The sequence below is a fragment of the Bufo bufo genome, chromosome 5 (assembly GCF_905171765.1).
Source record: "Bufo bufo chromosome 5, aBufBuf1.1, whole genome shotgun sequence".
In the NCBI taxonomy this organism is placed as follows: domain Eukaryota; kingdom Metazoa; phylum Chordata; class Amphibia; order Anura; family Bufonidae; genus Bufo; species Bufo bufo.
This window is the reverse complement of record NC_053393.1, coordinates 9558314-9582801: the sequence shown is the minus strand read 5'-3', so window position 1 is coordinate 9582801 and position 24488 is coordinate 9558314. Positions and strand designations below refer to the sequence as shown.

The 24488-nt window shown below is 44.4% G+C and overlaps 1 protein-coding gene across 1 annotated transcript in view; it reads right to left on the bottom strand.

The window, feature by feature from the left end:
- LOC121002843 (cytochrome P450 2C29-like) overlaps positions 1-24488 on the bottom strand; it is a 242550-nt gene that overhangs the window by 95697 nt on the left and 122365 nt on the right. Inside the window, exons 4-5 of the mRNA XM_040434454.1 lie at positions 9712-9852; positions 6263-6423 (exon numbers count right to left, since the gene is read on the bottom strand). Coding sequence (XP_040290388.1) covers positions 6263-6423; positions 9712-9852 — 302 coding nt within the window. The remainder of the gene's footprint in view (positions 1-6262; positions 6424-9711; positions 9853-24488) is intronic.

The following is a 24488-nucleotide window of genomic DNA, read 5'->3' as shown; positions in this document are numbered from 1 at the left end:
AACTGCCATACACACGGTCACATGTCCCTTATCAGCCAATAGAAGCTCGCAGGTCCTACTCCAGGTTGCCATAACAACTGATCACAGGTTTTAGCAGTTTGCAGGTCCTGAAATATTAAGTCATATGACGTATGAAGGCACAACTACACTGCTACATGCATGGGGGAAAGGGTCGCCCACCCTCCCTCCCTTCTGTTCGGGTTTGGCTTTAAGAAAAGGTGGCAACCCTAATGGGGGGCAGGGGCCACTATTAAACGGACGGGCGCTGTAGAGTTCACTGTTAAAGGGGCGGGCACAATGGAGTTCACTGTTAAAGAGGCGGGCACCGTGGAGTTCACTGTTCAAGGGGCATACACCGTGGCGGTCACTGTTAAAGGGGCAGACACCGTGGTGGTCACTGTTAAAGGGGGCAGCCACTGTGAAAGTCACTGTTAAAGGGGCGGTCACTGTTAAACGGGCGGCCACTGTGAAAGTTACTGTTAAAGAGGCAGTCACTGTTAAAGGGGCGGCCACTGTGAAAGTCACTGTTAAAGGGGTGGTCACTGTTAAAAGGACAGCCACCGTGAAAGTCACTGAAAAAAGGGGCGGCCATCGTGAAAGTCACTGTTAAAGATGCGGTCACAATGGAAGCCACTGTTAAAGGGGCGGCCACCGTAAAAGTCACTGTTAAAGGAGAGGTTACCGTTAAAGGGGCGGCCACAGTGAAAGTCACTGTTAAAGGGGCGGTCACTGCTAAAGGGCAGCCACCGTAAAAGTCACTGTTAAACGGGCGGTCACCATTAAATGGGCGGCCACCATGAAAGTCACTGTTAAAGGGGCGGTTACCTTTAAAGGGGCGGCCACTGTGAAAGTCGCTCTTAAAGGGGCAGTCACCGTTAAAGGGGCGGCCACTGTGAAAGTCACTGTTAAAGGGGCGGTCACAATTATAGGGGCGGCCACTGTGAAAGTCACTGTTAAAGGGGCGGTCACCGTTAAATGGGTGGCCACACTGTGAAAGTTACTGTTAAAGGGGCGGTCACTGTTAAAGGGGCGTCCATTTTGAAAGTCACTGTTAAAGGGTCGGTCACCGAAGTCACTGTTAACCTGTTCCGGACACATGACATACCGGTACAGCATGTTGTCCCGGTACTTAAGGACACATGACGTACCGGTACGTCATGTATAGTTCCGATCACCGCCGCCTGGCGGTGATCAGAACCCAGTGCCTGCTGAAATCATTGAGCAGGCACCTTGGCTCAATGCGCCGGGGGGGTCCTGTGAACCCCCATGTCGGCGATCGCAGCAAACCGCAGGTCAATTCAGACCTACGGTTTGCTGCTTTTCCGGGTTATTCGGGTCTCTGGGGACCCGATAACCTGGAACAGGATGGTGATCGGTGGTGTGATAATACACCACCAATCACCATCCTGCGATCCTCAGAGGTGATGGTGACATCACCTCTCAGGATCGCTCTCATTGGTCGGCTGGGCGGGAGGTTCAAATTACTGCAGCGCTCCTCTCCTCCTCCTTTTGTGTCCGGGGAGCTGAGGAGAGAGGAGTGCTGCACGTTGTCGGATCTCCAGAGCTGCACGGATCTCCAGCCAGCACCCCAGCACCCATCTGTGCCCAAGCACCCCCAGCACACAGGTAATTAGGGAAAGGCTAGGGACAGGTTTGATTAGGCAGGGATATTTTAGGGAAAGTTAATGATAAGAAAAAAAAAAAAATTTTTTTTTTATTGCATCACCCAAAATCGGGTGTCTGGGGTCCACACCACAGCTGTGTAACCCTAGACCCCCCAGGGGTGCTGCAGCTTGCCCCCCTGCCCCCCCCCCCTCAACTTTTTTTTGGGTGCAAGCATTATTTTTTATTTTTTTTGTGCGTACGCTGACTGTGGCTGGCACTCTTAGGCCCCTTTCACACGGGCGAGTATTCTGCGCGGATGCGATGCGTGAGGTGAACGCATTGCACCCCCACTGAATCCCGACCCATTCATTTCTATGGGGCTGTGCACACGAGAAGTGATTTTCACGCATCACTTGTGTGTTGCGTGAAAATCGCAGCATGCTCCTCTTTGTGCGTTTTCCACGTAACGCAGGCCCCATAAAAGTGAATGGGGTTGCGTGAAAATCGCAAGCATCCGCAAGCAAGTGCGGATGCGGTGCGATTTTCACGCATGGTTGCTAGGAGACGATCGGGATGTAGACCCGATCATTATTATTTTCCCTTATAACATGGTTATAAGGGAAAATAATAGCATTCTGAATACAGAATGCATAGTAAAATAGGGCTGGAGGGGTTAAAAAAATAAAATAAAAAATTTAACTCACCTTAGTCCACTTGATCGCGTAGCCGGCATCTACTTCTGTCTCCTTTGTTGAATAGGACCTGTGGTGAGCATTAAATACAGTTACAGGACCTTTGATGACGTCACTCCGGTCATCACATGGTATGTCACATGATCTTTTACAATGGTGATGGATCATGTGATGACCGGAATGACGTCACCAAAGGTCCTGTTGCTGCACAGAGATCAGATGAAGCCAGAAGGAGATGCCGGGCCACGAACAAGTGGACTAAGGTGAGTCAAATTTTATTTATTTATTATTATTTTTAAACCCCTCCAGCGATGTTTTACTATGCATTCTGTATTCAGAATGCTATTATTTTCCCTTATAACCGTGTTATAAGGGAAAATAATACAATCTACAGAACACCGATCCCAAGCCTGAACTTCTGTGAAGAAGTTCGGGTTTGGGTACCAAACACGCGCGATTTTTCTCACGCGAGTGCAAAACGCATTACAATGTTTTGCACTCGTGCGGAAAAATGGCGGGTGTTCCCGTAACGCACCCGCACATTTTCCCGCAACGCCCGTGTGAAAGAGGCCTTAGCGTCCGGCCACTGTTAGAGCATCGCACACCCCACCGCTGATCAACTTCGGACGGTTGATCATCGATTTAGAAAAAAAAAAAAAGGCATTTTTTGCCCTTTTTTTAGTTAGTCTTTTTCTTTTTTTTTTTGTCTGTTAGGTTTAGGGTGAGTTCGCGAACACCCGTGCCCCCACACACACGCACACCAAATAAAGTTTTCCACGCATGCACACATGCACACACACACTCCTCTATGGCCCGAAGGATGTTCACGGCCGAGGAGGCATACGCCCAGCTTGCCTCCGAGTCCGAGAGTCCCAGTGAGGACGAGGATGACCCCACTTTCCTTTTGTCATCCGCGCCCTCCTCATCATCTAGCGATGATGATGAGCCCCCAAGGCGGGGGAGACGCCGCCAGGCGGAGCAAGGGGACCGCCATGCTAGGGACCTTGTGGCGGTTCCTGAGGTCTTCCACCCATCTGCAAGACATCCTAAAAATGGGCAGTAAACTTTGCATGCACTTCAGCCACTCGTACACCACAAAGCAAACCCTCCTTGAGCTGCAGCGGCAGAACGGCATCCCCCCTAGGCTAATATGCGACGTTTCCACCCTCCATATGTTCGACCGACTGTACGAACAGAGAAAGGCCATAAACGATTTCCTGATGATCCAAGCAAACAGGAGTACTACCCGGTGTAACTTAGATGTCAGTAGCAGCTCATGCATGACACCTGCCATTTGCTCAGGCCCTTTAAGGAGGCCATGTTATTTGTCAGTCACCAGGACTACGGGATGAACAATGTCACTCCACTGCTTCATGTCCTGGAACAGATGCAGGTAAATCTGACTGGTCAGGGGACTGGAGACGTGGCGCCTAGATCTCATGGCCACATGAGCCCTGTGGGGCTGAACTGGAGGAGGAGGTGGACATTGGAGCACAAGCAATGTTTAGCGTGGTTTTTGTACACAAGTGACAGGAGAGGAAGAGCAGGCAGAGGAGCTACAGGGCAATGAGAAAGATGAGGCAGAGGACCCAGACACATCGTGGCAGTATGCAGTGGAGATGGAGGCAGGGAGTCCCTCCGAGTCACTTGTGCAAATGGCCCAATGCATGCTCTCTTGCTTGCTTAGTGACAGCAGAATTGTCACCATTTGGCAGAGGGATGACTTCTGGCTCTCCACTTTGTTGGACCCTTGCTACCGGTCCAAAATGGGGGCCTTTTATACAGCTGCTGAGGGGGAGGACAAACTGAACTACTAGAGAGACATCCTGTTCTGCCCAGCAGAGTTAGGGAAAATGATTTCAGATCACGTCTGCCTTAGTTTTGGTATTCCTGTAGTGATTAATGTGGTTATAGCGGTGTTAAAAATTGTATTGTACTTTGTTTTTCTTGTTAGAAAGACTACTGCATTGTGGGTGGTGCAAATCATTGTGGGAGTGCAAAGCATCCTGGGAAAGAAAAGTCTTCAGGACACAGTACAGAGCTGTCCTAGGCATGTCTCCTTCTCAAACTCCACCATCCTTGTAAAAGCATATCTGGTGAGAGATTTACCTTTGTTTCAGAGATATCATGTTATGCAGAGCTGTTCAGTTAGTTATAACTGTTATTCAGGGATTTGTTATTACTGATAGCTAACCATGCAATCTTTTGTACAGACAGCCATTTTACCATGTGCTTCAGTGTTAATTTAATATTATAGTACATGCTATCTATACTTGCTATTTGCATTCTTATATACTTTGCATTCTTGCATACTTATACTTGCTATTTGCATTCTTGTAGTTTTACCAATCAAATGTACAATCTCTCACTCACGCGCATTGTGCAGAGAGTACAACTTGTTGGCCAATAAACAAGTTAGACTACAAAGAACAGTCCTCTTATTTGGAAGACAGGAATGGTTTATGCTGAATGTCAGACTGCACACTGTGAATGTATATGAAAACAGAACACATCCTATGTAGTCAGTTGGCCGCTGCCTATGTGTGCCATCGCCCATCCTCACACAGGTGTGACCGGGGGGCCCTCTGCGCTCACGTTCCACTGCCATGGCTGATGGAGAGGGGAGGGGGGGCTACCTTCCTCAGCTACTATTCTGATTCGGTCACCCGCCTGACACCACAAATCTGATGCCCAGTGCTCCTTCTTTCATCTACCATCTTAAGCGGGAACTGGTATTGTCACCCACCTCTACACTATATCACCTTGCCACTCTGTGGCCTCCTGATGCTGCTGCCATCTCCACACCATGTCACTTTGCCACTCTGTGGTCTCCTCAAGCTGCTGCCACCTCCACTCTATGGCACCTTGCCACTCTGTGGTATCCTCATGCTGCTGCCACCTCCACACTATGTCACCTTTCCACTCCGTGGTCTTCTGATGCTGCTGCCACCTCCACACTGTCATTGTGCCACTCTGTGGCCTCCTGATGCTGCCGACACCTCCAGACTCCATCATTGGAACACTCTATGGTCTCCTCATGCTGCTTTCACCTCACCACTATGTCATAGGGCCACTCTGTGCTGTTTCCACCATCCCCACTTCATGACTGGGCCACTATTTTGGCTTTCGGCCTGGCTTACATCATCATTTATTTGACCTGATCTGTCAGAAGGAAGGAAAAATGAGATGCACGACGGATCCTGTCAGTGTAGCAGCTGTAAGGTCTGTATGGTCCCATCCGAATTGGCTTGTGATTTGGTAGCTAAAAGCAGGAGTGGGTACAAAACATAGAAGACATGCAAATATTCCATTCACGTGTTATCTCTGTTTTAGATCCACTCCTGTTTTATTTGGCATTAGCAATACTGATGGATTACTGACCAAATGCTGACCGAGTGAAGGCGGAGGCTCCACAGACAGGATCCGCTTTTTGTGGATTATTGTTCTAAAGGATCAGAGGAAGGACAAAATAATCAGTGACGTCAACACAAACTTACTGCTGACCCCCTCTCCACTCTGTCGGGGGCTCTACTTGTATAAGCGTTTAATAGAACAGGTTCTGTAGACATCTATGTGGAATCAGCTGACGACGGTGTAAAAGCAGTGCTCTTCTTCTTGGCGCTAACATCGACCTGTAAGGCTGAGTTCACACTTGAGTTATTTGGTCAGTTTTGGCCCCATGACTGCCCAAATAAGTGAAGTGTGCAGTGATTCTAAGAGCGACGCCTGTCATCTGCATGTCATACGGACTCACAGTATTGTTTCACTACCACAGCAGACTCCCTATGCGTGTTACTGCAAGGCACCACTATAAAGGCTCTCTGCAGCCAGGAAATAGCAGTTTTTTAACGCGATTCGCCTTGAATAAATTCTGATCAAAGCAAATATTTTCAAAAATTCGCTCATCTCTACTGATAATCTGGTGGAAATGACAACAAAAGTTGCATAATATAATGATAGACAACCGTGCTTAGTGGAGATTTGATCGCTGTAATAAATTTGGATGTATACGCAAGAAGGTTCTGCAGCTTCTCATCCTGGTAATCAAAATGCTCCCCAAACAGTACAGAACTAATGATGTTTCCCAAAGCACAGGCCAGGAACATTCTTGGGTTGAAGGGTTTCCCTGCAGAAAACAAGAAAATGAAAATGTCATAACCTCTAGTCATTGAGTCACCATTAGTCTTTGCTGCAGCTCATACATTTTTATTATAAGTGTGTAAGTGAATCAGGCATAGGGAAAATACCCAACAAGATGTGCCATATATAGTCAGCAAGGTGCTGCATTGTATAAGTGGGTGCACCCTGACTATTGGAAAAATGTTTATAGCCTGCTGTGCCTGCTGTTCTGTTCTGTCTTCCTTTCTTCCTTGCTCCCTTCAGTGGTCTTCATGTCCCCATCCTATAAGCTTGTGGCTGCATGGTATCAGCCAAGGTGGTTGCTGTCTGCTTTGCATGGTAGATTCTTCACCCTATTCAGTCCCAGACATTCTCAATGAGTGAGAGATATAGCGATCAAAAGCCGGCCAGGGTTGCTGCTGGACACCTTGGAGAGCATGTTGTGTAGCTAAATGTGAGGGATGGTATCTTGATGGAACACCACCTCACCTACTGTAACTGAGTCAAAAAAGGCAACAGGATTGATTCCACGATGTATTGGACATACTGGAGGCTGGTCAATGTTTTCTTCACGAACACTATACAGTAAAAGCCATGGTAGCTAATGGCGTTACACACTATGACACCTAGTGTTGGTCTTGTCTGTTTCCACACTATGCATGATAGGAGCAACTCTGATGCGGCCATCAACAGCTAAACAATAGTGTTCAAGTGATGAAAACAGGTTCTTCCTTGGTACTAATGATGGCTACATCAGATTTCTTAAGAGGGCTGGAGAGCACTTACTGCCATCATGCACTATGCAGAGATGTGTTTGCATAACACCAGGTCTCATGATATGGGGCACCATTAGCTATCATACTAGTTGAAGTCTGGTGTTCGTGGAGGGAACATTTACCTGCCTTTGGGATGTCTTTTTTGGTCCACACATTACCCATGCAGCACAATTTTTTCTTCAGTGTATCCAACAGCTCCCCCTGTTAGCTCAATCACCAGATCACTCCCAATCAAGAGTGTCTGGGGCTAGATGGAATTACGGGTCTTCCATGCACACCATCTGACAACCACCTTGGCTGAACTATGGGTCCAGGTGAAAAGAGCTTGGAATGACATAGCACAGGATTACAGGGAGTGCAGAATTATTAGGCAAGTTGTATTTTTGAGGATTAATTTTATTATTGAACAACAACCATGTTCTCAATGAACCCAAAAAACTCATTAATATCAAAGCTGAATATTTTTGGAAGTAGTTTTTAGTTTGTTTTTAGTTTTAGCTATTTTAGGGGGATATCTGTGTGTGCAGGTGACTATTACTGTGCATAATTATTAGGCAACTTAACAAAAAACAAATATATACCCATTTCAATTATTTATTTTTACCAGTGAAACCAATATAACATCTCAACATTCACAAATATACATTTCTGACATTCAAAAACAAAACAAAAACAAATCAGTGACCAATATAGCCACCTTTCTTTGCAAAGACACTCAAAAGCCTGCCATCCATGGATTCTGTCAGTGTTTTGATCTGTTCACCATCAACATTGCGTGCAGCAGCAACCACAGCCTCCCAGACACTGTTCAGAGAGGTGTACTGTTTTCCCTCCTTGTAAATCTCACATTTGATGATGGACCACAGGTTCTCAATGGGGTTCAGATCAGGTGAACAAGGAGGCCATGTCATTAGATTTTCTTCTTTTATACCCTTTCTTGCCAGCCACGCTGTGGAGTACTTGGACGCGTGTGATGGAGCATTGTCCTGCATGAAAATCATGTTTTTCTTGAAGGATGCAGACTTCTTCCTGTACCACTGCTTGAAGAAGGTGTCTTCCAGAAACTGGCAGTAGGACTGGGAGTTGAGCTTGACTCCATCCTCAACCCGAAAAGGCCCCACAAGCTCATCTTTGATGATACCAGCCCAAACCAGTACTCCACCTCCACCTTGCTGGCGTCTGAGTCGGACTGGAGCTCTCTGCCCTTTACCAATCCAGCCACGGGCCCATCCATCTGGCCCATCAAGACTCACTCTCATTTCATCAGTCCATAAAACCTTAGAAAAATCAGTCTTGAGATATTTCTTGGCCCAGTCTTGACGTTTCAGCTTGTGTGTCTTGTTCAGTGGTGGTCGTCTTTCAGCCTTTCTTACCTTGGCCATGTCTCTGAGTATTGCACACCTTGTGCTTTTGGGCACTCCAGTGATGTTGCAGCTCTGAAATATGGCCAAACTGGTGGCAGGTGGCATCTTGGCAGCTGCACGCTTGACTTTTCTCAGTTCATGGGCAGTTATTTTGATGATCACGCTTCAGAAGCTTTGCAATTTTAAGAGTGCTGCATCCCTCTGCAAGATATCTCACTATTTTTGACTTTTCTGAGCCTGTCAAGTCCTTCTTTTGACCCATTTTGCCAAAGGAAAGGAAGTTGCCTAATAATTATGCACACCTAATATAGGGTGTTGATGTCATTAGACCACACCCCTTCTCATTACAGAGATGCACATCACCTAATATGCTTAATTGGTAGTAGGCTTTCGAGCCTATACAGCTTGGAGTAAGACAACATGCATAAAGAGGATGATGTGGTCAAAATACTAATTTGCCTAATAATTCTGCACGCAGTGTATATCCAGCATCTGTAAGACCATTACTGCCAGAGTGTCAGATTGTATCGCAGTAAGGAGAGATGCCACCCAGTATCAAAGTGACCTCCACATATACTCTGCTGAAGAACCCAAAATAAAGGGCCTTGATTGCGTGATCAGTAACCAAGCAACACCAGCAGTTTATACTTTGACAATCTTAGCTCAATCACATTAAGTTTTCAAGGTGTTCTTTTTTCATTTCCGGGTAGTAGGTGTATATTTTCTTTAACAAAACTCCAAACTTGTTGCTTCTTATGAAAAGATCATTTTTGGGCCACTTATTTAACCCATTTAACCATAGCTTCTTGCAATTTCACCATGGGTGCTCAAACACTGACACCAAAAAGGGATCATTTCCGGACCGTTATCTATTTGTTCCTTTCAATACTATTGTGATCAAATGAAAACTGATATGAATTTCTGGATTTCTCTTATCGCTAAGGATGATGTAGATTTTTTGTCAGCCAGGATACAAGAGAAGTTGCAAACATTATAACATCATAAATCAAAATGCATACCAGGGACGTGAAGAAGAGAGGGCTAATTGCATCAGAGCAAGGCTACAGGGAGACAGCAAGGATACAAGACAGTGAATAAAACCATGAGACATGACAGTCATCACCAAGAAAGGTCAGAAGAAGAACAGACACTCACCTTCTGTCTCTGACATAGCCTGGATTAGACACTTGGACTCTGACAATAATCTCATCTTCAAGGCTTTATTACCCATCCCAAAATTCTTAAGAGTTGTCAAGGTGAAACGCCGGAGTGAGCGCCATCGCGCTCCATTAATATCTGAGGAGAGAAGGACATGAAGATATTAATTGCTGAATACTATTATTCCAAAAGATCAGCACAACAATGTCATAACCACTTGAGTAGACTATAAACTATATTTTACAAAATGTCTGGAGATGCTCGAGGGTGAATAGTGTTACTCCACATCATATTTTACTTTTCCCTTCATTTTATGTGGTTTAAGTTTTTAGGCCTGCCCATATTGAATCATGGTGTAATTCTGAATAACTTTGCAGCAAAATATGAACATCAATTTAGGCCTAGACCCTACAATGCCAGTCAATTGTATTCGTCAAAGCGATTCCTGTATAGATAGTCTGTCCTGTCATCTAGGCTCTGTGAATTGCATCCCTTTGATGCTATACATTACAGCAGAGATAAGGTTTCCAATCAGCACTTGTTGGCTTGGAGAAGCTGACGATCTTCTGGGCCTATAATATTTAGCATAGGACCTAATACACCAAAGAGATGGTCAGCATAATCCATATTTGTAGAGGTCTCTATATAATTAGGTAATCATGGAACCCAGTTACATCTCAGTGTTTTGTTTGCCCTCTTGGATTTATCTGAACTCCTAAAATGAGACATTCCGACCATTCCTGTCCGGCAGGCACACGGGCAGACTCTTCTGAAGAGTTTGAAGAATGCATTATTATGATTCTGGTATTTGCTCAAAGGAAGAGATGTCATAGTAAGAGAAGGCCTGAGTCAAACAGGATCATGAAAAAGGGTCATATATGCAAATTCCTAGAGTCCGACCTGTTCGTGACATCAGAGGTGGGGTCTGGACACAGAAATATTTGTGTGTGTATGGTATAAAAAACTGTTACTGGGATTCACTCATCTTCTATCTCCCCAGGCACTGGATAATACCCAAATATCTGGGGGCTAGGCTTCTGCTTAATTTCCCGTTTTGACCTCTGGCTTATTTTTGGATTATCCTTGCGGCTGCTGTTTCTTCTTATATTTACTTTCCTGGAAACTAACCCTGGCTTATATTTGGATTTAACCCCTTGTGTATTTGTTACGGAAGGTGTTACAGAAAACTAGAAGACACAAATGAAGATCCGACTGACTTGATCCAAAACTAAGGAACCAAAGGGTAAGCCCTGCGACAGCCCTAGCTCTCTCCCTTACTGCTCAGCCTATGCAAAAATCTCTATGGTAAATAATTGCATACCCTCGTTCCTCGACTGTATGAAACCTGAACACCCTATAATAGTGAGGGGACACGACCACCAGCTCCCTACACTTAATACGGAGGGAGTCAGGGTCACCTAGGATCAAGCAAACAGGAAAACACAGATAAATGAACAGACTTATCTGTAGAAGCATCAGTTGTAGCATCCAGCATGCACACACTCCAGGAAGTTGTATAAACCGCAAAGTGATGCAGTATGGGAGGGGATTTAAAGGGATGCAATCAGTGCAACTAGATGACAGCTGAGAGAGGGAAACGAGATGACAAAATGAAAGCAAAACAAAAGAACCTCAAGCAGGAGGTTCTGAAGAACGTCTGTCAGAGCTTCTCAGATGTCTGGCGGTGACAGTATTGTATTCATTGTGTCTGTCCATCCTGGTTTTAACCCTGCTTGCGTATTCTTCATTTTACCTCCCTAGGCATTCTGTAAGGTCAGCGTCTTGTGCGCCTGCACCAGTTTCGTGTTATCAGGTCCAAAGACGTATCCTGGTTTCCAAGCAGCAAAGTCCATCATTATCCATCTTGGATTCAGATACTTATCTGGCCATGTAAATTACACCAGGGACTGGACCATTGTAGCCTGAAGATTTAGGTGTTAATATCCACACTGTGCAGTCATATCACATTTTTTCCTGTGATTCGCACACAGTAACTATGGCATTTTGTTCTGATCCCACGAAGGGTGTTCCTAAAACAGCATTTTGACCTTGCTGTGTGAATAAACCATGAAGATTACTGAAAGTGTGTGGAAGAATACAGGTATATATTAATATCAATATCTATTTACATATAAATAACCTGAGTACCATAAGCCGGAGTACACTTGTAATTTTATTTTTTTTTGCCTCCGTTATTACGCTATTCATGAGTGAGGTATAGGGATGAGCAAACCTGTGGAAGTTTGGGTTTGCCAGGTTCGGCTGAACTTCAGGTCAAAGTTCGGGTTCAGAACCCAAACTTGACCCCGAACCCCATTGAAGTCAATAGGGACCAGAACTTCAATTTATTATTTTCCATTATAACATGGTTATAGCGGAAAATCATAGCATTCTTAAGACAGAATGCAAAAGAATATGGCAATTTAGAAGTAAAAAAAAAAAAAACTCACCTCATCCATTTGTATGCACTGCCGCAGTGTCTTCTATCTTCTTTCAGCAGGACCTGCAAAAGGACCTGTGATGACGTCACTGCGCTCACTACGTGGTGAGCACAGTGATGTCATTGCAGGTCCTTCTATCTTTATTCAGCAGGACCTGCCAAAGGACCTGTGATCACATCGCCGTGCTCACTACTTGGTGAGCACAATGACGTCATCACAGGTCCTTCCATCTTCATTCAGCAGGACCTGGAAAAGGACCTGTGATGACGTCACCGCGCTCACCACGTGGTGAGCACAGTGATGTCATTGCAGGTCCTTCTATCTTTATTCAGCAGGACCTGCCAAAGGACCTGTGATCACATCGCCGTGCTCACTACTTGGTGAGCACAATGACGTCATCACAGGTCCTTCCATCTTCATTCAGTAGGACCTGGAAAAGGACCTGTGATGACATCACCGCGCTCACCACGTGTTGAGAGCGGTGACGTCATCGCAGGTCCTTTTGCAGGTCCTGCTGAATAAAGATAGAAGACAATGCGGCAACGCGATCAAGTGGATTAGGTGAGTTTTTTTTTTTTTTTTTACCCCTAAATTGCTATGCTCTTTTGCATTCTGTCTTAAGAATGCTATTATTTTCCGCTATAACCATGTTATGACTGAGAATAATAAAATGACCCGAACACCGAACCCGGACCTCAGTGAAAAAATCTGGCTTCGGTTCTGGGTGCCCGAACTTGCAAAGTTCGGTACGAACCCAAACTTTGCAGTTCGGGTTCGCTCATCCCTAGTGAGGTACCATGTCAGGATCCACATACTAAAGATGGACCTCTTACACAGGGATTCTCATTCATAGTTCATATCAATCGTAAAAGATGGGCATATAGATTAGGGATGTACAATCGATTCTAAACAATTGAATCTGAAGTTTTAGCGATTAATTTCATATGAATTGTGTAAACAGACTATGTATATTGGTGAGGAAAACAGGAGGAAGGAAGAAGATGGAGGATCACATGACTATGGGAGGAAGTGGCGAGGAAGAGGGGCTTGCCATGATTGGCTCGGAGGTTGACAGCATGATCAGCCACTCAGAGGACAGTATGCAGATACTGTAGGTCCATTCTGCTAAGAACCAGCAAGATGTCATTCTGTTTTGAATTGTGGATGTGATAGGATGTGTTGTGGCTGTGTCTGCCAAAAAACTATTGCAGACACAAGCCAGTTACTATGGACACTGTAGGGAAATAAAAGGAAATATTATTGGGTAGAAGTTTTATCACAGAAAGCTTAGCACAGAGAATGAGAGACTGGTCACTGTCTCAGTTGTTTCTTACAGCTTGCTGGCAAGTCCCGCATTACAATATCCTGCAATAATCTTATATTTTTCTGTTTGGACAACCAGTCATATTTCTTTTGGTTAAGTTTCTACAGTTCATAGGCTTATTATCAGCACCCCAATAACATACATTTTGCTGAAGAATTGCACCTTTCTTATTGGGTATATGCATTATAACCATGTTAGCAAGCACCTTGTATATTACTGAAATATGTTGTTTAGTTACAGCAAACTCATTTTAATACAAAAACGGCATTATTACAATTAAAAATTGTCAATACCAGTGTGCAGTGTGTTTGTAAAAAGGGCAGGGACATTTAATTGTGCCTTTTTAATTTCATTTTAATTTAATCCTATGGCTCAGATTTTGAAGTGGACAGTGATCCCTGACCTACGGTAGAACCCAGCCCTCTTTTCCTACCTACTTGCAGTACATGTCCTAGGGGGCAACTGGTTGACAATCCCTATACTACTAAGGTGCAGAGACAAAACAACACAAAAACAGGTTCATACGTAAATGGGTTAGAACCAGACAGGCTATGCAGTACCAAACGAGAGACAGAGAATGGTCAGAAGACATTCCGAGATCAGAACCAGACGGACAACGTAGTACCAAACGAGAGACAGAAAGTAGTCAAAGGACAAGCCGGCATCAGAGGAATGAGCAATCCAAAAAATGAACCAGGAACACAGCTAGTGAGTCAGAGACTATCACTGGCAGTGGTGTATGGCCAGTAAAGGGTTTACACAGAGTTCCAGGATCAGAATGTGATCGGTCCTGACTTGGCGCTCCATTAGTCAGAAACACTAGCAGCTGAGCAATCAGCCCAATGCTAATCTCCTCCAGCACACGCAAATTGACTTTGATTCTAACTTCGTGTTAACAAATCTATTTTTCATGAAATGCTGGCAAAAAAACAAAAACAAAATCTATTCACCTAATCCATTTTCTCACGGAAAGAGGCTGTCGCGGCCATCTTGACTGAAGATACTATGCCAAATCTGCATGTGCAGTGACATCATCACGTCACCGTGTGAGATTTTGCACGGTGTCTTCAATCAAGTTGGCAGCGACGGCCTTTCCACGTGTAAATGGATAAGGTGAGTATGTTTTTTTTTTTTTTACCTGATTAACGCCTGAAAGGCCTCAATTGTAGCATCAGATGCCGCGATCAGCGATGAACTCAGCATCTGAGGGGTTCAATAACAAGGGGCGGCGCGATCTCCGTTTCCCGCCATTGCACCCACTACATACAAAGGAATGCGCTTTGTGACAAAGTAATTAGTCACAAATGAAATTTCTTTGTGAAATTTGGCAAAGCAGCTGAATCAAATTTTTCAGAACTTCGCCAATCACTCTTTTGTGACTGTCCGAGATCTAAAGTGACCCAGATCTGAGAAAAAGCCATAAACCTATTATTTAATTTAAACACAGTCGAAATTTACGCAATGAACTAGTGAAGAATCAGTATAGATCAGAACGAAAAAAGGTGGTTGGAACAGTCAGTTCTGAATGGTAACCACAGGTGAGGATCTTATTTTTTTTTGTGACCATTTGAGGTCAGAGAATTCATTTCTAGCTGGTTGGATTTTGAAGTGTATTACTGTAGATAGTGTGTCCTGGTGGTTTTTATTATATAAAGCAAACTAATTGAAAATTAGCCATGAGATTTATTCAACATGTGAGGGAACATCATTAAGCAAAACATCAAATGTAAAGTCTACAGGCCTATTGAGAGTTAAAATTGTGAAGAGGAGACATGAGAGGTTGCTGCGGCAGCCTTGATCATACGTGCTGAAGCATTGGGACTAGAGTTGAGCGGACACCTGGATGTTCAGGTTCGACGAGTTCGGCAGAACTTGAAAAAAAAGTTCTAGTTCTAGGACAAATGTGCAAACAAATGTGGATAGGGAAATGACTTAAAATAACATAAAATACAGAAAAATTAAAAATAACAATCTGGATCTAGGAGTAGGAGGTTGAGGAGGCGGTGGAAGGGTGGATGTGGTGGTGTAGGTGGAAGCGGCGGTGAAGGAGGAATAGGTAGCCAACACTGATTTGTGTTATTTTTTATTTTTAAATTGGCCATCACTGGTGCGTGGATGGGGGGATACAGAGGACACAGACGATACACCTCCCACAGAGGACAGCTTTTCGTTGCCTCTGGGCAGCCTGGCACACATAAGCAATTACATGCTGCAGTGTCTCCGCAACGACCGCCGAGTTGCCCACATTCTAACTTGTGCTGATTACTGGGTGGCCACGCTGCTGAATCCCCGTTACAAGGACAACGTACCGTCCTTAATTCAGTCACTGGAGCTTTATCGTAAGATGCACGAGTACAAGTGCACACTGGTAGACGCACTGCTGGTGGCATTCCCACCTGACAGCGGGGGCACAGTGGAAGCACAAGGCGAAGGCAGAGGAGGAGGAAGAGGTCGCCAACGCAGCTGGGGCACCGCCAGCACCTCAGAAGGCAGGGTTAGCATGGCCGAAATGTGGAAAAGCTTTGTCAGCACGCCACAACAACCAGCACCACCAGCTGATATGGAACGTCTTAGCAGGAGGCAGCATTTCACCAACATGGTGGAGCAGTATGTGTGCACACGCCTACACGTACTGACTGACGGGTCTTCCCCCTTCAACTTCTGGGTCTCGAAATTGGGCACATGGCCTGAGCTTGCCCTTTACGCCTTGGAGGTGCTAGCCTGCCCTGCAGCCAGTGTATTATCTGAACGTGTGTTTAACACGGCAGGAGGCGTCATCACAGACAAGCTCACGTTCATTAAAATGAACCAGGCATGGATCCCACAAGACTTGTCTGTACCTTGTGCAGAATAGACATGTATACCACCATCAAACATACATTCTTGTACTCAAGTCAAGTGCAATGATTCTTTGTTTTCTCTTTTTTATTTGTCCCAATATTTTGGGGGCTACCTACCCCAATAAAAAATTTAAAAAATACATTGTTGGCTACCTGTTCCTCCTCCATTGCTGCCTCCACCTACAACACCACATTCACCGCCTCCTAAACCTCCGACTCCATATCCACCTCCTTCTTTGTGTTGCAGGTTAATAATTAGTAATTTTTAGTTATTTTATTTTATTTTAAGTTATTTCCCTATCCACATTTGTTTCCAGAGCAGTTGCCATGCTCTTAGGCACATTTTACTGCCTTTTACTGCCTTTCAAACCCCAGAAAATGATGGGTGTATTTCTAGCTTAAATTGCACACTGACTAATCCAGATGTTGTAGATTGCCCAAAAAGTCTTTTTTTGGTAACATAATATGAAAGCTGTATATATTGAACTTGAATTTAACACTTGTAGATCTGTCAAATACTGTTTTTTGAAAAAAAAAATTGTGTGTTTTTCAAACCCCAGAAAATGATGGGTGTATTTCTACCTTAAATTGCACACTGACTAATCCAGATGTTGTGGTTTGCCCCCAAAAAATGGTGATTTGCAATGTCCCAAAAGCTCAGATGCAGTGCTGGTGCACTGAGCTTGCATAAAATGGCCGCCGCCACCCACCTAACTAACAGAATTCTAAAAGTTCAAAAGGTTTTTTTTTTGGTCAATGGCCTCAGGGCAGGGTAAAACGATTGTGCCCTGCACCCACACAACTATTTGTCTGTAGATCGCTGAGTTAGATTCTCTCCTATTCTCTCCCTGAAATCACAAGTCCAGCAGCGTCCTCTCCCTACACTAGTAACAGCAGAGTGACGTGCGGCGCTACGTGACCCAAGCTTATATAGAGGCTGGGTCACATGCTGCACTGGCCAATCACAGCCATGCCAATAGTAGGCATGGCTGTGATGACCTCTTGGGGCAAGTAGTATGACGCTTGTTGATTGGCTGCTGTGCAGCCTTTCAAAAAGTGCCAAGAAAGCGCCGAACACCGAACCCGAACTTTTACGGAAATGTTCAGGTTCGGGTCCGTTGTCCAAAAATCCTAAAGTTCGGGTTTGCTCATCCCTAATTGGGACCACTGGGATATAATGTTCGCAATGAAACGAATGCATTTATAATGTAAATGAGTCTCTTCCACTATTGCATATATAGCGATAGTTTTTTGCATATATTTTTATTGTATTTATTAGGACTCATGCACATGAGAGTATTTTGGTTCCGTGTCTATTCGGCATTTTTTTGCGCCCCATATGCAGAACCATTTACTTTAACGGGGCAGCAAAAAAACGGAATGACTTCTTGTGCATTCTGTTTCCGTATATCAGTTCTGCAAAAAAAATATTGTCCTATTATTGTCCGAATTATGAACAAGGATGGGACTGTTCAATTAGGGGCCAACTATTCCAAAAAATACAGAACGCACATAGACGTCTTCTGTATTTTCTGTGGATCCGTGTTTTGCGGACCGCAAAATACATAAGGGTCCTGTGCAAGAACCCTTAATATGTATACCTACACATCATATAAGGATCTTATTTATGCGATCAGGTGACGTACCTTGAGGCATATGTCTATACTAGAGATGAGCGAATCGAAGCTGACGAAGTGGAATTCGATCCGAATTTCAGGAAAAATTTGATTCGCATCGAAGCCGAATTTCCTCGCGATACGTGGTAACGAATCAAATTTTTTCATAAAATGGCTACTGCATGTGTGAGGACATGGAGCAAGGAACTCTGGGAAGGCAGGATCACCCATAATGCCATGCGTGCAGCCAATCAGCAGCCAGCCCTATGATGTCACAGCCCTATAAATAGCCTCAGCCATCTTGGATTCTGCCATTTTCCAGTGCACTTAGTGCAGGGAGAGACGTCAGCAGGCGCTAGGGACAGTGCTAGGAAAGACTTTATTGTGCTGGAAAAAAAGCGATTTACAAGGTCAGAGAAAGATTATTCAAGGTGTCGGGAAAGGACGGGGAGGAATCATTCCACAGCATTTACAGGTGAAACTTGAAAAATTTGAATATCGTGCAAAGTCCATTTATTTCAGTAATGCAACTAAAAAGGTGAAACTAATATCTGAGATTGACTCATTACAGGCAAAGCGAGATATTTCAGGCCTTTATTTGTCATAATTTGGATGATTATGGCTTACAGCTTATGAAACCCCAAAGTCACAGTTTCGAGGTACCCTTTGCTCAGGGAATATGGATTAGTTAGCTGACTAGAGGGTGACACTTTGAGCCGAGAATATTGAACCTTTTCACAAAATTCAAATTTTAAGCTGCATTAATGCAATTGCTTTTAATTTGCATTACTGAAATAAATGGACTTTTGCACGATAATCAAATTTTTTGAGTTTCACCTGTATGTTGAACAGGGGTCAGTAGGGGAGTTTACCGCCTGGGTAATAGGAACAATCCTATTACACCTTGCTGCACTGACTGGGGACCCAAACTGCCATTATACAGCTCTGTAATTCCAGCAAACCGTTCTTGTTATTGGGGTGCAAGTGCTGTGTGATACAGGCATTAACAAGGGTTATTAGAAGGAAATACTTCTACGTCTTATTTGCCCTTGCGCGGTGCAGTTATGTGTTCTAAAGGTCTTTGTTGTGTGTAGTAGTGGGAAAAAATGGCTTATTAGTAGTGTTGATCGAGCATCGGGTGTTCGGGTGCTCGGAAGAATGGAAGTCAATGGGAGAACCCGAGCATTAAACCAGGCAGCCCCTGCTCTGAAGAGGGGAGGGCGTCTGGTTCACAGGAAAAAGTCAGAAATTGATGGAAACACCACCAAAATGGTTCAGGAACAGCATGGGGAGGACGTCTGGATGCATCTTGGACTCCCATGTCACTGCTGGGAACAATGTTGTCCGAGTAGTACGCGACTTTTACAGACTGACAATAATACGCACCAAACCAAAGATAAAATCGATTTTCGAGGAAAAATTGTTAGGAAACATTCTTTCCTGTATATTTGTTTGTATATAAAGTGCAAGAGCTGTAAAAAGGAAGAGGTACTCCGATACAACCTGTATATCACATAAAGGAGGGCCTTATTCACATTGTGGTACAATTGGTCAGGTAGTGGGACTCCTACACTCATAAATAGAGTTGAGTGGACACCTGGATGTTCGGGTTCGACGGGTTCGGCCGAACTTCAGAAAAAAGTTTGAGTTCAGGACCCGAACTTGACCCCGAACCTCATTGAAGTCAATGGGGACCCGAGCACTAAAATGGCTGTAAAAATTTCATGGAAAGGGCTAGAGGGCTGCAAATGGCGTCAAAATGTGGTTAAGAGGATGACAAGTGCTCTGCAAACAAATGTGGATAGGGAAATAACTTTAAATAACATAAAATACGTAAAAATAAAAAATAATAATCTTGATCTAGGAGGACGAGGTCCATATGGAGAACACACGTTCAGACAATACACCAGCTGCAGGGCAGGCCAGCACCTCCAAGGGGTAAAGGGCAAGCTCAGGCCATGTGCCCAATTTGGAGACCCAGAAGTTGCAGGGGCTGAACCCTGTCAGTCAGTTCGTGTAGGCGTGTGCACACATACTGCCCCACCATGTCGTACGTCCCCGTGATGTTCACCATCCAATTTGATATCTGCTCTATCAACTTTCGATGTTCTTTTCTGCGCCTACCATGGTGATTACGGGTGGCAGGGAATCGGGGTTCCAGGCCGGAGAGGGAGCGTGAGAAAGAGAGACCACATCCAAGGGAGGATTAATTTTTTCAAATTTAAAAATATACAGCAGAAATATGGGACAAGTATTAAAGCGTAAAAGTGGGACAACTTTTTAAAGTTTAAGCATTGAATGAAAGAAGGTGGCACGCATCAATTAATGAAGAATTTCTTAAATTTTATTCCCTGTTAACTATGCAGAGCAGGGGTTTCTATCCGGCAAAATTTAAAAAATGTCACCTGACAATGTAATTGACGATTTTTTTAAATTTATGTTCCTGTCACCTATGTAGAGGTGCCCCAGTGACATCCACCATCCATTTGGATATCTTCTATATCAACTTTTGATGTTCTTTTCTAAGCCTACCATGTTGATCACGGTTATCGGCGAATAAGGTTCCACGCCGGAGAGGGAGCGTGAGAAAAAGAGACCAAATTTAAGGGAGATAAATTTATTAAAATAAATTGGGATCAAGCAGAAATGTGGGAAAAGCTATTGAGGCGCAAATGTGGGACAGATTACAGAAGCCCAAATGTGGGCCAAAAGAGTCAAGCAGAATTGTGGGAAAAGCTATTGAGGCGCAAATGTTGGCCAAAAGAGTGTAGCGGAAATGTTGGACAAATTATCGAAGTGCAAATGTGGTACAACTTGGTTATGTTTAAGCATTGAATCAAAGGAGGTGGCGCGCATCAATTAAAGAAGCATTTCAGAAATTTTATTCCCTGTCACCTATGCAGAGCAGGGGTTTATTCACTTCTAAAATTGTATAATGTCAACCCAAGAACGTAACACAAAAATTACAGAAATTAATTAACCTGTCTACTTGGTAGAGCAGGGGTCTATGACAGAAAACAATTGTTTATTGTCACCCGAAAATGTAAAATAAAAATTATGGAAATTTATTAAGCTGTCAACTAGGTAGAGGAGGGGTATATTACACCCAAAAATTGGTGAATTTGACCCTAAAATGTAACTGACAAATGTTTTTTTTTTAACCAGTCAAATAGGTATAGCAGTGGTCGATCACACCAAAAAATTGCTGAATTTTACCAGAAAATGTAACTGCCAATTATTTATTTATTTATTATTTATTTTTTTACCGTCTACTAGGTATAGCAGTGGTACATCACACCTAAAAATTGGTGAATTTCAACAGAAAATGTAAATGACAATTTTAATTATTTTTTTTTACCTGTCTACTAGGTATAGCAGTGGTACATCACACCCAAAAATTGGTGAATTTCACCCGAAAATGTAAATGACAATTTATATATTTTTTTTAACCTGTTAACCTGTTTACTAGGTATAGCAGTGGTGCTATACACTCGCGGCCAAAAGTTTTGAGAATGACATAAATATTGGGAATTGGAAAAGTTGCTGCTTAAGTTTTTATAATAGCAATTTGCATATACTCCAGAATGTTATGAAGAGTGATCAGATGAATTGCATAGTCCTTCTTTGCCATGAAAATTTACCTAATCCCCAAAAAAACTTTCCACTGCATTTCATTGCTGTCATTAAAAGGACCTGCTGAGATCATTTCAGTAATCGTCTTGTTAACTCAGGTGAGAATGTTGACGAGCACAAGGCTGGAGATCATTATGTCAGGCTGATTGGGTTAAAATAGCAGACTTGACATGTTAAAAGGAGGGTGATGCTTGAAATCATTGTTCTTCCATTGTTAACCATGGTGACCTGCAAAGAAACGCGTGCAACCATCATTGCGTTGCATAAAAATGGCTTCACAGGCAAGGATATTGTGGCTACTAAGATTGCACCTCAATCAACAATTTATAGGATCATCAAGAACTTCAATTCTTGTTAAGAAGGCTTCAGGGCGTCCAAGAAAGTCCAGCGAGCGCCAGGATCGTCTCCTAAAGAGGATTCAGCTGCGGGATCGGAGTACCACCAGTGCAGAGCTTGCTCAGGAATGTCAGCAGGCAGGTGTGAGCACATCTGCTCGCACAGTGAGGCGAAGACTTTTGGAAGATGGCCTGGTGTCAAGAAGGGCAGCAAAGAATCCACTTCTCTCCAAAAAAACCATCAGGGACAGATTGATCTTCTGCAGAAAGTTTGGTGAATGGACTGCTGAGGACTGGGGCAAAGTCATATTCTCCGATGAAGCCTCTTTCCGAATGTTTGGGGCATCTGGAAAAAGGCTTGTCCAGAGAAGAAAAGGTGAGCGCTACCATCAGTCCTGTGTCATGCCAACAGTAAAGCATCCTGAGACCATTCATGTGTGGGGTTGCTTATCATCCAAGGGAGTGGGCTCACTCACAATTTTGCCCAAAAACACAGCCATGAATAAACAATAGTACCAAAACATCCTCCAACAGCAACTTCTTCCAACAATCCAACAACAGTTTGGTGAAGAACAATGCATTGTCACGAACCGGCAGGACAGGTAGTGAATCCTCTGCACCAGAGAGGCGATGGCGCGGGTTGTACTAGAGGACCGGTTCTAAGCAGTTACTGGTCTTCACCAGAGCCGCCGCAAAGCGGGATGGATTTGCCGCGGCGGTAACTACCAGGTCGTGTCCCCTAGTAACAACTCGACCTCTCTGGCAACTGATAAGGCGTGGTACACAGGGAGAAGGCAAGAGCATAGTCGGACGAAGCAGCGGTCAGGGCATGCGGCAAAGGTTCAAAGGCGAGTGGACGGTAGCAACGGGTACGGCAACAGGTAAGGCAAACTAACATCATAGGGAACGCTTTCTCTGAGGCACAAGGCACAAAGAGCCGGCAGAAGGCTGTGGGAGGAGAAGGTATAAATGGGCAGTGCACAGGTGCAGCCTAATTAAGTCAGCACTGCCTCTCACAACCTTAACCCTTAATAACCCCTTTGGACCAGGCACCAATCACTGGTGCACTGGTCCTTTGAATCTAAGAGTCCCGGAGCGCGCGCGCCCTAGAGAGCGAGGACGCACACGCCGAGACACTGGAGTTCTGCCTGGGGACATACGCTGTGAGCGCTCCGAGACCAGCAGGGGACCCGGAGCGCTCAGCGTAACATGCATTTTCCAGCACGATGGAGCACCGTGCCATAAGGCAAAAGTGATAACTAAGTGGCTCGGGGACCAAAACGTTGATATTTTGGGTCCATGGCCTGGAAACTCCCCAGATCTTAATCCCATTGAGAACTTGTGGTCAATCCTCAAGAGGCGGGTGGACAAACAAAAACCCACTATTTCGGACAAACTCCAAGAAGTGATTATGAAAGAATGGGTTGCTATCAGTCAGGAATCGGCCCAGAAGTTGATTGAGAGCATGCCCAGTCGAATTGCAGTGGTCCTGAAAAAGAAGGGCCAGCACTGCAAATACTGACTCTTTGCATAAATGTCATGTAATTGTCGATAAAAGCCTTTGAAACGTATGAAGTGCGTGTAATTATATTTCACTACATCACAGAAACAACTGAAACAAAGATCTAAAAGCAGTTTATCAGCAAACTTTGTGAAAACTAATATTTGTGTCATTCTCAAAACTTTTAGCCACGACTGTACACCCAAAAATTGGTGAATTTCACCCGAAAATGTAACTGACAAAAAAGTGAAAATAAAATACGTACAAATAAAAAAAAAAATATTGATTTATGAGGTGGAGTTCCATATGGAGTAGGAGTTTGAGGAGGCGGTGGACGTAGCGGTGTAGGTGGAAGCGACGGTGGAGGAGGACGAGGTAGCCAACACAGGTCTTTGGTTTAAATTATTATTTTTTTTAATTAGGTTACACTCTAAAAGAGTGTGAAATATCCAAAATACAAGAATGAGCAATTGCGCTGCAGTATAACAATGGCTGGTTAGTGTCGGTATACATGTCTATTCTGCACAAGGTACGGACAAGTATTGTGGGATCCAAGCCTGGTTCATTTTAATGAACGTGAGCTTGTCCACATTGGCTGTGGATAGGCGGCTGTGCTTGTCTGTGATGACGCCCCCTGCCGTGCTAAACACACGTTCAGATAATACACTGGCTGCAGGGCAGGCCAGCACCTCCAAGGCGTAAAGGGCAAGCTCAGGCCATGTGCCCAATTTGGAGAACCAGAAGTTGAAGGGGGCAGACCTGTCATTCAGTACGTGTAGGCGTGTGCACACATACTGCTCCACCATGTTGCTGAAATGCTGCCTCCTGCTAAGACGTTCCATATCAGCTGGTGGTGCTGGTTGTTGTGGCGTGCTGACAAAGCTTTTCCACATTTCGGCAATGCTACCCCTGCCTTCTGAGGTGCTGGCGGTCCTTGTGCTTCCACCATGCCCCCGCTGTCCGGTGGGAATGCCACCAGCAGTGCGTCTACCAGCGTGAGCTTGTACTCGCGCATCTTATGATCACGCTCCAGTGACGGAATTAAGGACGGTACGTTGTCCTTGTAACGGGGATCCAGCAGCGT